At 45.1% G+C, this 12,663-nt stretch overlaps 1 protein-coding gene across 7 annotated transcripts in view; it reads right to left on the bottom strand.

The window, feature by feature from the left end:
* The window catches only part of EDC3 (enhancer of mRNA decapping 3), a 60,457-nt gene extending 48,806 nt beyond the window's left edge, over positions 1 to 11,651 (bottom strand). For 2 of the 7 annotated variants that reach the window (XM_066278210.1, XM_066278205.1), the window contains exons 1-3: positions 11,577 to 11,638; positions 10,724 to 10,813; positions 2,412 to 2,593 (exon numbers count right to left, since the gene is read on the bottom strand). In XM_066278210.1, coding sequence (XP_066134307.1) covers positions 2,412 to 2,575 — 164 coding nt within the window. In that variant the 5' untranslated portion in view covers positions 2,576 to 2,593; positions 10,724 to 10,813; positions 11,577 to 11,638. Of the gene's footprint in view, positions 1 to 2,411; positions 2,594 to 6,130; positions 6,152 to 10,723; positions 10,814 to 11,568 lie in introns of those variants that run through there. The other 5 variants (XM_066278207.1, XM_066278206.1, XM_066278208.1 and 2 more) reach the window with 5 other exon arrangements.
* Between the last annotated feature and the right edge of the window lie 1,012 nt (positions 11,652 to 12,663).

The raw sequence follows: 12,663 nt of genomic DNA on the forward strand, positions 1-12,663 counted from the left end.
ATTAATAATTCAATAAATGTTTATTATAACTACTAAAAAAAATTTGGGGTCTCATTAACATATACAAAAGTACCTGAGACTGTCTAGAGAATTCAGAATGAGAAAAGAATCAAAGATAAGAAATTTGAGTAAATCGATCTTTAAAAAGAAGCAATGGAACCTGAAGAAAAAGAAAAATAGAGGAAAACATGAAAAGAAAATCCAAAGTGGTGACAGAGAAACTGAAAGAAGAGAACAACTGCCCTGGCCAAGTAGCTCAGTTGGTTACAGTATCATCTCGATATCCCAAAGTTGCTGGTTGGATCCCTATTCAGGGCACATAAATAAATCAACCAATGACTGCATAAATAAGTGGAACAACAAATCAATCTGTCTCTCTCTTTCTCTCAAATCAAAAAAATAAAAGGGAATACTTCAAAAGTTAAGGAGCATTTGAATATATTATAATCGAGACACTGTCACTGAACTTGGCAATTCGGTCATCTGAAACCCTGGCAAGAGCTAGTTCAGCAAGATAGGAAAGTAAGAAAAAAGATTAGGTAGGGTAAGGATGAAGGCCACAAAGGGAATGAAGGCAGACTATTTTGCTCTGAAAAGAGCTGTGTGTGAAAAGAGAAAGAAATGATAATTTTGCAAATTCAAGTTGTATGTGGGATTGGGGAATGTCTGTACTGTATACAGGGGAGGCTGGGAATGTTAGAATGCTAAGTGCAAAGAGACAGTATAAAAGCTGTAATTAAAGACACAAAAAAAGATGGACAGGTCTCAAAGGAGACAGAAAAGAAGAGCACATAAAGCATGCATGCTAACGTGAGCCCTGGACACAAAAGGACATTCCTTCCACTGAGACTTCAGAGAAATAAAAATGGATACACCTACAGAAAAGGTTACATGGAGCGATCGTTCAGAAAGTTAAGAAAGCTCTTGCCCAATAGTCCTCCTTTTTTTTTTTAACATAAGTTTTCCAAACTGGTGAAAAGAGGTATGAAAAGATAACTGAACCTCAGACATGCTGGCAAACACTAAAAAAAGAACATTCCTGCCTGACCTGTGGTGGCACAATGGGTAAAGCCGTTGAACTGGAACACTGAGGTCGCCAGTTTGAAACCCCAGGCTTGCCCCAGTCAAGGCACATAGGACAAGCAACTATTACAAGTTGATGCTTCTTGCTCTGTCCACACACCTTTGTCTCTCAAAAAAAAAGGAAACAGGCCTGACCTGTGGTGGTGCAGTGGATAAAGCGTCGACCTGGAAATGCTGAGGTCGCCGGCTAGAAACCCTGGGCTTGCCTGGTCAAGGCACATACGGGAGTTGATGCTTCCTGCTTCCCTCCCCCCCTCCTCCTTCTCTCTCTCCTTTCTAAAATGAATAAAATAAAAAAAAGGAAACAGAAAAAGACATTCCTGTAACAAGAACTTGAGCTCCTGGAGATAAATTATACTATACACCTACACAGATGGCTACATGTTGCAGGGGAAAATCAACAACAGCCTTCCATTAAGAAAGCACAGTGATACAAAACTGAGAAAGAAAAATCTGAAACTAGAAAACAGCTTATTCTGACTTTGACCCATTCAAAGAATATATTACAGTGTGTCCATAAAGTCATGGTGCACTTTTGACCGGTCACAGGAAAGTAACAAAAGATGATAGAAATGTGAAATCTGCACCAAATAAAAGGAAAACCCTCCCAGTTTCTGTAGGATGATGTGGCAGCATGTGCGCATGCACAGATGATGACTTAACACCGTGTATACAGCGGAGCAGCCCACAGCCATGCCACTCGAGATGTGGATGGTACAGAGGAAAGTTTGGTGTGTTCTGTGGCTCGCTAAATTCGAATCCGTGACCAAAGTGCAACGTGAATATCGGCGCGTTTATAATGAAGCGCAATCACATAGGAATAACATTACTCAGTGGGATAAGCAGTTGAAGGAAACCGGCAGTTTGGTGGAGAAACCTGTTCTGGTAGGCCATCAGTCAGTGACGAGTCTGTAGAGGCTACACGGGATAGCTACCTAAGGAGCCCTAAAAAATCTGTGCGTGAGCCCACATCAAACTACTGAATAAGTATGAAACTGGGAGAGTTTTCCTTTTATTTGGTGCAGATTTCACATTTCTATCGTCTTTTGTTGCTTTCCTGTGACTGGTCAAAAGTGCACCATGACTTTACAGACACACTGTATATTGCATGCTTGATGGAGATAAGAAAACGTTTCAGGAGCCCTGAACCATTAGCTGACAGCAAGTTTCAACAGTACTGAACAGCAGTGGGACTGTAAGACCTGAGACTGCAGAGCCCCCTCTGACAAGACATTGCTCAGGCAGCCCCACACAAGACAACACTGGCGAGCTGGCTTTGGCTCAGCCCCACACCACAGTCAGACCCAGAAGGGTCTGTCACGGCTCACCTGAAGGTGACTTCTGGCACAAGGCACTTCACTCCATTGTGGAAAGGCCGAGTGAGAGAAATGGTCTGGCTGACCTGATCCACTGCAGACACTCTTCCCTGATAGACACCCAGGCTGTCCCCACAGTTGATGGACACAATACTGCCTAGCCAGTCTGCTGCCATGTTTCAGATGTGGGACCACTGTGGAGAGAAGAAACCAGGCAGTGTACCTTGAAAAGCAGGCAAAACTTTTACTAAATTCAGTAAAGAATTATGTCAGGCTCTGTATTAGGTGCTGCTTAATAATCCACATTCTGTCACATCCTTAACTGATGTAATGAAATACAAAAAATAAAATTTTTTTTCAGAAGGAGTTTGCATATTAATGAAAAAGCATCATCATTTAATATATATGAAGACCCTACAACCACCTTAAAGCACATGTACTGGAATCAGAGGTCCCCAAACTTTTTACACAGGGGGCTCAGTTCACTGTCCCTCAGACCGTTGGAGGGCCGCCACATACAGTGCTCCTCTCACTGACCACCAATGAAAGAGGATGCCCTGGTCGGTTGGCTCAGCAGTAGAGCGTTGGCCTAGCGTGCGGAGGACCCGGGTTCGATTCCCGGCCAGGGCACACAGGAGAAGCGCCCATTTGCTTCTCCACCCCTCCGCCGCGCTTTCCTCTCTGTCTCTCTCTTCCCCTCCCGCAGCCAAGGCTCCATTGGAGCAAAGATGGCCCGGGCACTGGGGTTGGCTCCTTGGCCTCTGCCCCAGGTGCTAGAGTGGCTCTGGTCGCAACATGACGACGCCCAGGATGGGCAGAGCATCGCCCCCTGGTGGGCAGAGCGGGGGGGCCCCATGGTGGGCGTGCCGGGTGGATCCCGGTCGGGCGCATGCGGGAGTCTGTCTGACTGTCTCTCCCTGTTTCCAGCTTCAGAAAAATGAAAAAAAATAAAAAATTTAAAAAAATTAAAAAAAATTAAAAAAAAAAAGGAAAGAGGTGCCCCTTCTGGGAGTGCGGTGGGGGGGGGGGGCGGATAAATGGCCTCAGGGGCCACATGCGGCCCGCGGGCCGTAGTTTGGGGATGCCTGTAAAACATATTTAGGCAGACATCAGACCACACAAACCATAACCTGTTTGTAAACTATTACATTTTAGTATATCTGCCACCGAACTTGCAGGACTTCCAAGGCATGCCTGTTTCTATAAAGAAAATTTCTTTATTAACTGAAAACAGTAAATCAAGTGGTGTGCCACCAGCCGGTTTCTTAACCAGGTGATCACACTAAGGAAACAGGTTCTTCAATTATAGGGGTAACCCCTTCATGTCTAGAGAGCTACAGCTGAAGCAGAAGATACAGAAGCTATAGGTACTGAACTTGGATACCTTTTCCTACTTTTCTACCAAAGTATTAACTTATGACAAGTCTACATTTTTTAAATGTACAGGTCAATCAGTTTTTATATATTCACACACATAACCACCACCCCAATCATGACACAGAACACTTCAAACACCCCATAGGGTTCCACTGTGTACCCTCAAAGGCAGCCATTATTCTGATACCTATCATAAAAGATAGCACAGCTTATTTTTGAATTTCATGTAAATGAAATCATAAAGGTCCTTTCTGAAAGTGTTTGGCTTCCTTTGCTCAATGTTACATCTCTGAGATGCATCCTTATTGATGGTGCATGTAACAATAGCTCACTCTTCCTCAGGACTGTGTAGGACTATTAGGTAACTATGCCTCAATGGGTTTACCCATCCTACAGTTGACAGACAGCTATTTCCAGTTTAGAGGCTATTATGAATAAATAATTTAATGTTTTTCTATATGTCTTTGTGATGGACAAGTATATCCATTTATTCTGGGCATAGTATATAGAAAGTCATAGAGGAAATACAGGACTATTTTGCTCAAATGCTGGACTATTAGAATTTCCAGACTACAAAAGGCCACACTACCAAGTATGAGATGTTACTGTACCAGTTCTCTTGTAAGAAGCCTTCAGATAACAAAGTCAGGTAGCCCTAAATAGTCTTCCACATGTTATGCAACTGAGGCAGGAGCAAAAATGATCCATAAACTACAAACAAACAACTTGCCAATTACAGACCTACTAACTTCCATCTCAGCTATCACAACAGATGGCACACAGAGCATTCAGAGCCCAGGAGCAGCCCCTGGTCACTAAGGACAATTACAATCAACAGCTGCCAATGAGTAAGTGGTTAGTTATCGAAGTCCGTAAAACTAGGTACTTTTCCACACCTCTATCTGAAAAGGAATTTATAGAATCAAAATCTTGGGAATGGCAGAGATCTGAAAACATCTAGTACAACCCTAGCACTACACTCCGTATCTTCCATAAAAGGCAGCATGGTGGAAAGAGCACCAACTTCTGAAGTCAGACATCACAAGCCCAGGCACGCTTCTGCACTTCACCATATATCAGCATCACGACCTGGCAAATTATCCAAATCTAAGTCTCAGCTGAAAAATGAGAATTATACTACTACCTGAAAGAACCATTGTGAAGATTAAATGACACAGTCTATATAATTTCTACCACAGGTCCTGGCCGGTTGGCTCAGCGGTAGAGCGTCGGCCTAGCGTGCAGAGGACCCGGGTTCGATTCCCGGCCAGGGCACACAGGAGAAGCGCCCATTTGCTTCTCCACCCCTCCACCGCGCTTTCCTCTCTGTCTCTCTCTTCCCCTCCCGCAGCCAAGGCTCCATTGGAGCAAAGATGGCCCGGGCGCTGGGGATGGCTCTGTGGCCTCTGCCTCAGGCGCTAGAGTGGCTCTGGTCGCAACATGGCGACGCCCAGGATGGGCAGAGCATCGCCCCCTGGTGGGCAGAGCATCGTCCCTGGTGGGCGTGCCGGGTGGATCCCTGTCGGGCGCATGCGGGAGTCTGTCTGACTATCTCTCCCTGTTTCCAGCTTCAGAAAAATGAAAAAAAAAAAGAAAAAAAAAAACTAAGAAAAAAAAATAATTTCTACCACATAGCAAATTTTATTTCAAATGTCTCCTTTTAGCAGAAAGAACACTGACCAGATAGGGGACTTGATTTATGGCCCTAGGAAATACTGCGAGGGCCATGTCCCTTCTCACCCCCAAAAAACTACAAAAATACCTAATTATCCCTAAAACATCTTGGAAATGAAGTCTCAATCTTCAAACTAGAATATATGTAGCCATAAAGGTACATAAAGATATGCAAGCAAGGAAATTAATTTCCACACTATTCTTCATAAACTTGATCTGCCTAGATAATTGAATTATCAACAGAAGATTTTCAACCATTGAATTTATTACTTCAGAACAGCCCATGGGCCAAATCCAGCTCACTACCAAGAAAGTTTTATGGGCGCACAACCCTACGCAGCTGTTTGCCTGTTGTCTGTGGCCATTTTCGCACTACAACGAAAAAATACTAAGTAGTTACAATAGAGATTACATGGCTTACAAAGCCTACCATCTGGCCCTTTAAAGAAAAAGTCTGACTTTTGCTTTAGGATAAAATTTTGTGGGAAAATGGATGAAGTTCAAAAAGAAAAAGGAAAAATATGAAATAGACAAATTCCCAGAATGATACAAATTACCAAAACTGACTCAAGAAGTAACAGAAAACATGGATAGATTTATATTAAGAAATTAAATTAGTTATTAAAAATCTTCCTATAAAGAAAAGATTTATGTGGTGGTGCAGTGGATAAAGAACCGACCTGAAATGCTGAGGTTGCTGGTTTAAAACCGTGGGCTTGCCTGGTCAAGGCACATATGGGAGTTGATACTTCCTGCTCCTCCTCTCCCGCTTTCTCTCTCTCTCTCTCTCTTCTAAAATGAATAAATAAAATCTTAAAAAATAAAAAAGGCCCAGGTCTAGGGGAATTATTGGTAAGTTCTATTAGATATATAGAAAAAAAGAATTAATCCTACACAAACTCAGAAAATACAAGAGCATTTCCCAACTCATTTATGAGGATACTACAGCTGACCCTGAATAACACAGAAGTTAGGAGCAGTCTAAAACCCCTATATAACTTTTTTAATTTTATTGGCCCTGGCCAGTTGGCTCAGTGGATAGAGCATTGGATCAGCATGTGGATGTCCCGGGCCTGATCCCCAGTCAGGGCACACATGAGAGACGACCATCAGCTTCTCTTCTGCTTCATCTCCTTCTCTCTTCCCCTCTCGCAGTCAGTGGCTCAACTGGTTTGAGCATCAGCCCTGTGTGCCAAGGATAGCTCAATAGATTTGAGCATCAACCCCAGACAGGGGCTACCAGGTAGATCCTGGTCAGAGTGCATGCAAGAATTTCTCTATCTCCCCTCCTCTCACTTAGAAAAATTTTTTTTCTTTACTGATTATTTTTCAGAGAGAGGAAGAGAGACAGACAGGAAGGGAGAGAGAGAAGGATCAACTTATAGTTGCAGCACTGTAGTTGTTCACTGATTGCTTCTCACACGTGTCTTGACCAGGGGCTTAAGCCAAGCCAGTGACCCCTTGTTCAAGCCAGCGACCATGGGGTCATGTTTATGATACCACACTCAAACCGGTGACCTCAGAATTTCAAACCTGGGTCTTCAGTGTCCCAGATGGATACTCTATCCACTGTGCCACTACCTGGTCAAGCTTTAAAGACTTCTAAGCAGTCTTTAAATTACTGATCTATTTTAGAGAGGAAAGGGGAAAGAGAGACAGGAATCTGCAGTAGCAGATTGCATTAGGAAAATGTAAGATCCAGGAAGGTATCTGCCCTGACTATAGATCAAACCCACAACCTCTGCACTCTGGGACAAAGCTCTAACCAACCAAGCTATTCAGCCAGGGTTACTACTGTATTTAGATAACTTTGTTTTTATTTTTACAAAGTTAATACTTACAATGTCAGAAATTATATCCTCAACTTTTTAAAATTAAATATTTAAAATTTATGATGAAAACTTTTAGGTGCCAACTTAAAAGACACATAGATATCCCAATGTTTTGGACACTCTCAAGCAAAAAATGTTTTAAGACCACACTGACCCCAAGTATGCCTAAAATATTCACTCATGCCAAAGCAACTTCACCATATCTGAAGATAGCCAATAAAAAATTACTTTGTAACCTAGTTTGTGGTAGCACAATCAATAGAGTGGCAACCTGGAACGCTGAGGTCGCTGATTCGAAACCCTGGACTTGCCCAGTCAAGGCATGTGCAAGCAATCAATGAAAAACTCAAGTGAAAACAACTATAAGTTGATACTTCTCATTTCCTACTCACCCCAACTCCTCTCTGTAAAAATCAACAAATAATTTTTTAAAAATTACTTTCTCCCCACCCCCCCACCCCCCCGAAGCTGGAAACAGGGAGAGACAGTCAGACTCCCACATGCGCCCTACCGGGATCCACCCAGCACCCCCACCAGGGGGCGACGCTCTGCCCCTCCGGGGAGTCACTCTGTGGCGACCAGAGCCACTCTAGCGCCTGGGGCAGAGGCCAAGGAGCCATCCCCAGCGCCCGGGCCATCTTTGCTCCAATGGAGCCTTGGCTGCGGGAGGGGAAGAGAGAGACAGAGAGGAAGGAGACGGGGAGGGGTGGAGAAGCAGATGGGCGCTTCTCCTGTGTGCCCTGGCCCGGAATCGAACCCGGGACCCCTTGCACACCAGGCCGATGCTCTACCACTGAGCCAACCGGCCAGGGCTTAAAAATTACTTTTTAAAGTTTGACAAATTCCAACTCCTTTTAATGTCTAACCCAGGGGTCAGGAACCTATGGCTCGCGAGCCAGACGTGGCTCTTTTGATGGCTGCATCTGGCTCGCAGACAAATTAAAAAAAAAAAAAACGCTGAAAATATAAAACATTCTCATGTATTATAATCCATTCATTTCCTACCACTCATGTTCATGGTTGCGGGTGGCTGGAGCCAATCACAGCTGTCCTCCGGGACAACACCAAATTTTTTTGGATAATGCCTTATGTACACGGGTCGTTGTATGGCTCTCGTGGAATTACATTTTAAAATATGTGGCGTTCATGGCTCTCTCAGCCAGAAAGATTCCAACCCCTGGTCTAACCTCAAAGTTAATTTATGCTTATAGAGTATTCCAGACCTAAACCTCACGGTCCAGGTGTGAGGCAACCAGTGCTGGGGTCAAGTGTTGAGCTTACATTTTCCTAATGCAATCTACTACTGCAGGTCACATCAGTTCTCCTCAAAGGCTAACCACACCATTGATGCAGGTGACTGAGACTCCACACTTTATTACATGAGCCCCTTCTAAATCACCTCTACCTTCGTGAACTGATGTAACTGAATTTCTTGGCCCCGAGTGAAATGGCTTACGTTTATTTCCATTTCTTTAAGTTGCACTGGGTAAATTGTGAGATTCACCAGATGACTTTCTCTCTTCACTTCATCAAAGACAAAGATTTGATAAGCACACCTTCCAGACAAGGCTTCAAAGACATACTGTGTCAGAGCCTCCACTTAGATCACCAGAATCCCAGTGGTGTCCTGTCTACAAATCAAACCCCTCCAGACACAGATACTCAAAGTCACGACTCCCATCGACTTTTACCACCATCTAGCAAATTCCCCCATCTCACACCCAGGGCCATAATAAAAGACTTAACAGATGTCTTGCTAAAATTGACACTATCACTATGGATACTCTATCCAGTTTGAGATACGAATTTATAAGTCCTGTCCTGCGGATCTGCTGAAGTTAGAAGAACTCTAGTAACCCTGCTACTCTGGCTCCTAATAATAGGAAAATAACCCACTTCCCACTTCACATTAATTACAGAATCTCAGGAATCACAAGGATATTAAACATTTTCTAGTCCAATGTTTCTCCAACTATAGGTCTTTAACAGTCAGATTCAATTCAGTGAGTTGCAATCAACTTTTTCTTTTGATGAAATAATGTCAGGAATCATATGTAGAAAGGATTAAAAACTTTTGTGTTGTGCATTCTTGTCCATGTCTCTGAGTCTCATTTTTATGTCCCATCTATGTATGGATTCATATAGTTCTTAGTTTTTTCTGATTTACTTATTTCACTCCGTATAATGTTATCAAGGTCCATCCATGTTATTGTAAATGATCCGATGTCATCATTTCTTATGGCTGAGTAGTATTCCATAGTATATATGTACCAAAGCTTTTCAATCCACTCATCCTCTGATGGACACTTGGGCTGTTTCCAGATCTTCGCTATTGTGAACAATGCTGCCACAAACATGGGGGTGCATTTCTCCTTTTGGAGCAGGTCTATGGTGTTCTTGGGGTATGGACAAGAATGTGATGGTAAGGGGGGGGCAAGGAAGGAGAGGGCATGGGGGGAGGGGAGGAGCATAAAGAAAACCAGATAGAAGGTGACGGAAGACAATTTGACTTTGGGTGAGGGGTATACAGCATAATCAAATATCAAAATAATCTGGAGATGTTTTCTCTCAACATATGTACCCTGATTTATCAATGTCACTGCATTAAATTTAATAATTAAAAAAATAAAAAATACACCACAAAAAAAACCAAACTTGTGTTGTGTGTGTGTGTGTGTGTGTGGGCACACACACTTTATGCGTGTAGAGGGCATACTGAGTCAAGATATAATATGTATCTAACGGTGGCTCACATCTCCACCAAAAAAATTTTTAGTCATCAAAAAGTTATCTATACACCTTCATTTCTTTTTTTTTTTTTTTTTTTTTTTTTTTACAGAGACAGAGAATCAGAGAGAGGGATAGACAGGAACAGACAGGAACAGAGAGATGAGAAGCATCAATCATTAGTTTTTCTTTCCGCGTTGCAACACCTTAGTTGTTCATTGATTGCTTTCTCATATGTGCCTTGACCGCGGGCCTTCAGCTGACCAAGTAACCCCCTTGCTCAAGCCAGTGACCTTGGGTCCAAGCTGGTGAACTTTTGTTCAAACCAGATGAGCCCGCGCTCAAACTGGTGACCTCAGGGTCTCAAACCTGGGTCCCTCCACATCCCAGTCCAACGCTCTATCCATTGCGCCTCCGCCTGGTCAGGCACCTTCTTCATTTCTTACTGAGAAACCAACACACAGGAATTTTGTGCTCAGTACACCTTATCTGCTGTTCATAAAAAATGACTATAATCCAAGGTCACTGGCAAGGAGTCACTGGCTCTGCTGAAGCCCTCACCCCCTGCCCCCAAGACAAGGTACGTATGAGAAGCAATCAATGAACAACTAAAGTGCTGCAGCTACCAGTTGATGCTTCTCATCTTTATCTAGCTAAAAAAAAAAAAAAAAAAAAGACTAGAATCCATCAGGAGTTTCCAGTTGAAATACAGACCTGCTCAGAAAACAAGTCACTTATGTTCCGGTGGGATTAAACCAATCAATCAGCAGACAAGCAGCAGAATGAAATCACTTTAGTCTGTGGCTAGGGAAGAGAACAAAAACCATGCTGGGTCTGGAGTTCATCTGTTACCATGGGAGAAGATTGTCAGGTTTCCACCTAACTCTAGAATTGACAGATTTATTAAAAACCAACTGGCCAAGCAGGCGAGAGCTGTGCCTCCACACAGCCAAACACTTTTAACAATGCAACAAGTCAACTACTGATAAATCCAATCAGTGTCACACAGGGAGTACTGATGAGCAGCAGTTCAGCCTCACACCCAAAGCAGGGGAAGAATCCAGGGGACGTTATCAGGACCCAGCAGAAGCTGGGCTCTAGTAGGTTACCATTACTTTCTTAGCCACCCTTCCCTTCCAGATCCCAGCTCATCTGTCCTCAAGCCATCTCTCACGGACGTGGCGCTCGTGCTCTTTCACGGCCCCATGTGACTGCGCAAAAGGAAACCAAGGCACGAAGCAATGAGTAGGCAAGCTGCAGCAGCCATCAAATCACCAAGGCCGGACAACCCCTCCACTCCAGGACTGCCCGGCCTCCCGCGGCCCTCAGCCTCCAGCCCACGCCACGCCCCCGGGGCAGCCCTGGCCCCCGGTGCCCCGCCCGTCTCTACAAAGCTCTGCGAGGCCTGGAACCTCGGAGCGGAGCCTAGAGGCAAACCCGCCAGGCAACCTCAGAAGCCCCCTCCCACGAGCGCCCGCAGCCCCGTGCGCCCACATCCACGCCCTTGGGCCCGCGGCCGCTCCTCACACCACTTCCACGGCCCCACCGCAAGGGCTAACCTACACACCAAGGGGCTGCCACCACCGATCCCGACAACCGCGGCCGCTGGAAGTGGCCCGCGTCTTCACGCCAGCGTCATGACGTCACTTTCTGCGCGACACCTTGGAAAACTGGAGTGCAAACTGTTGTGGGGCGGGGCGCCCAGGAAATTTGAGATTGTGGGGGCCGGTGCCCAGGATGCTCTCATCCGCAGGAGTCCCCAGGTGGATTTGGGGTGCCGCCGGCGCCCCATCTCGTCTCAGGCCCGGCGTGCTACGCGCTGTCTTGCATCCTTTCCCCCCCTCTAATCTTGGTTCCAGTTCTCGTGCCTGTGCTGCTGAGGCAGCCCTCTTGCAGTCTTGACAAGCTCAGGCTTTCCCTTCAGGCTTGTGCCAATCTCCTAGCCACAATAGAGACCCGAGTGGACGAGGGGTGCTGTTGGGGACTCTGTCCTTGGATGCAATGAGGAGGCCCCCAGGATGGACTAAAGGAGACAAGTTCCTGATAGGTAAATTCCAAACTGCCCTCTTGATGTTCCGCTTATCTGTCAGACCTCACCCTTATTGGACTATCGCCCCTGAGACAGAGAAATTCCAAAAAGCTGAGAAGCCGCCCCAAGGAGGGGCTCCGGACATACCAGGACTTTTGCCTCAGTATCCCCTCAGGCTCTCCCAAACACTATATAACTTGCCCCTGGTCTGTAACCGGCACTCTTCTCCCCCAGGAGAAGTGCCCAGCAGGGTTCCTTTCTTCCTTTCAATAAACCCTGTTACTCTGGTCTTTCGGACTCCCATGGATTCCAATATTTGGTGCTGAAACCCGGGACAGGGTACTAACTGCTTGGACGATTCCTCTTTGCCATCCAAACTTACAACCAGGGAAGCAATGGGCAGTGGCAGCTCGTCCCGGGCTTACTCCCTGATTCTGTTTGGACGTGTAATTGTAGGTCGATTGGCCGGCAGTCTAACCCTGTCCTGAACCCCTGCTGAACCAGAAAGGTAAGGAGTTTCTCCCTTCCCCTTCCCCGGTTGGCCTCCAAATTTCTCTCTAAAAATACCCCTTCCTGGTCAGAAGGTTTTCTCTGACACACCTCACATTTTGAGGGGTTTGACTTT

Source organism: Saccopteryx bilineata, chromosome 4 (assembly GCF_036850765.1).
Source record: "Saccopteryx bilineata isolate mSacBil1 chromosome 4, mSacBil1_pri_phased_curated, whole genome shotgun sequence".
NCBI lineage: Eukaryota > Metazoa > Chordata > Mammalia > Chiroptera > Emballonuridae > Saccopteryx > Saccopteryx bilineata.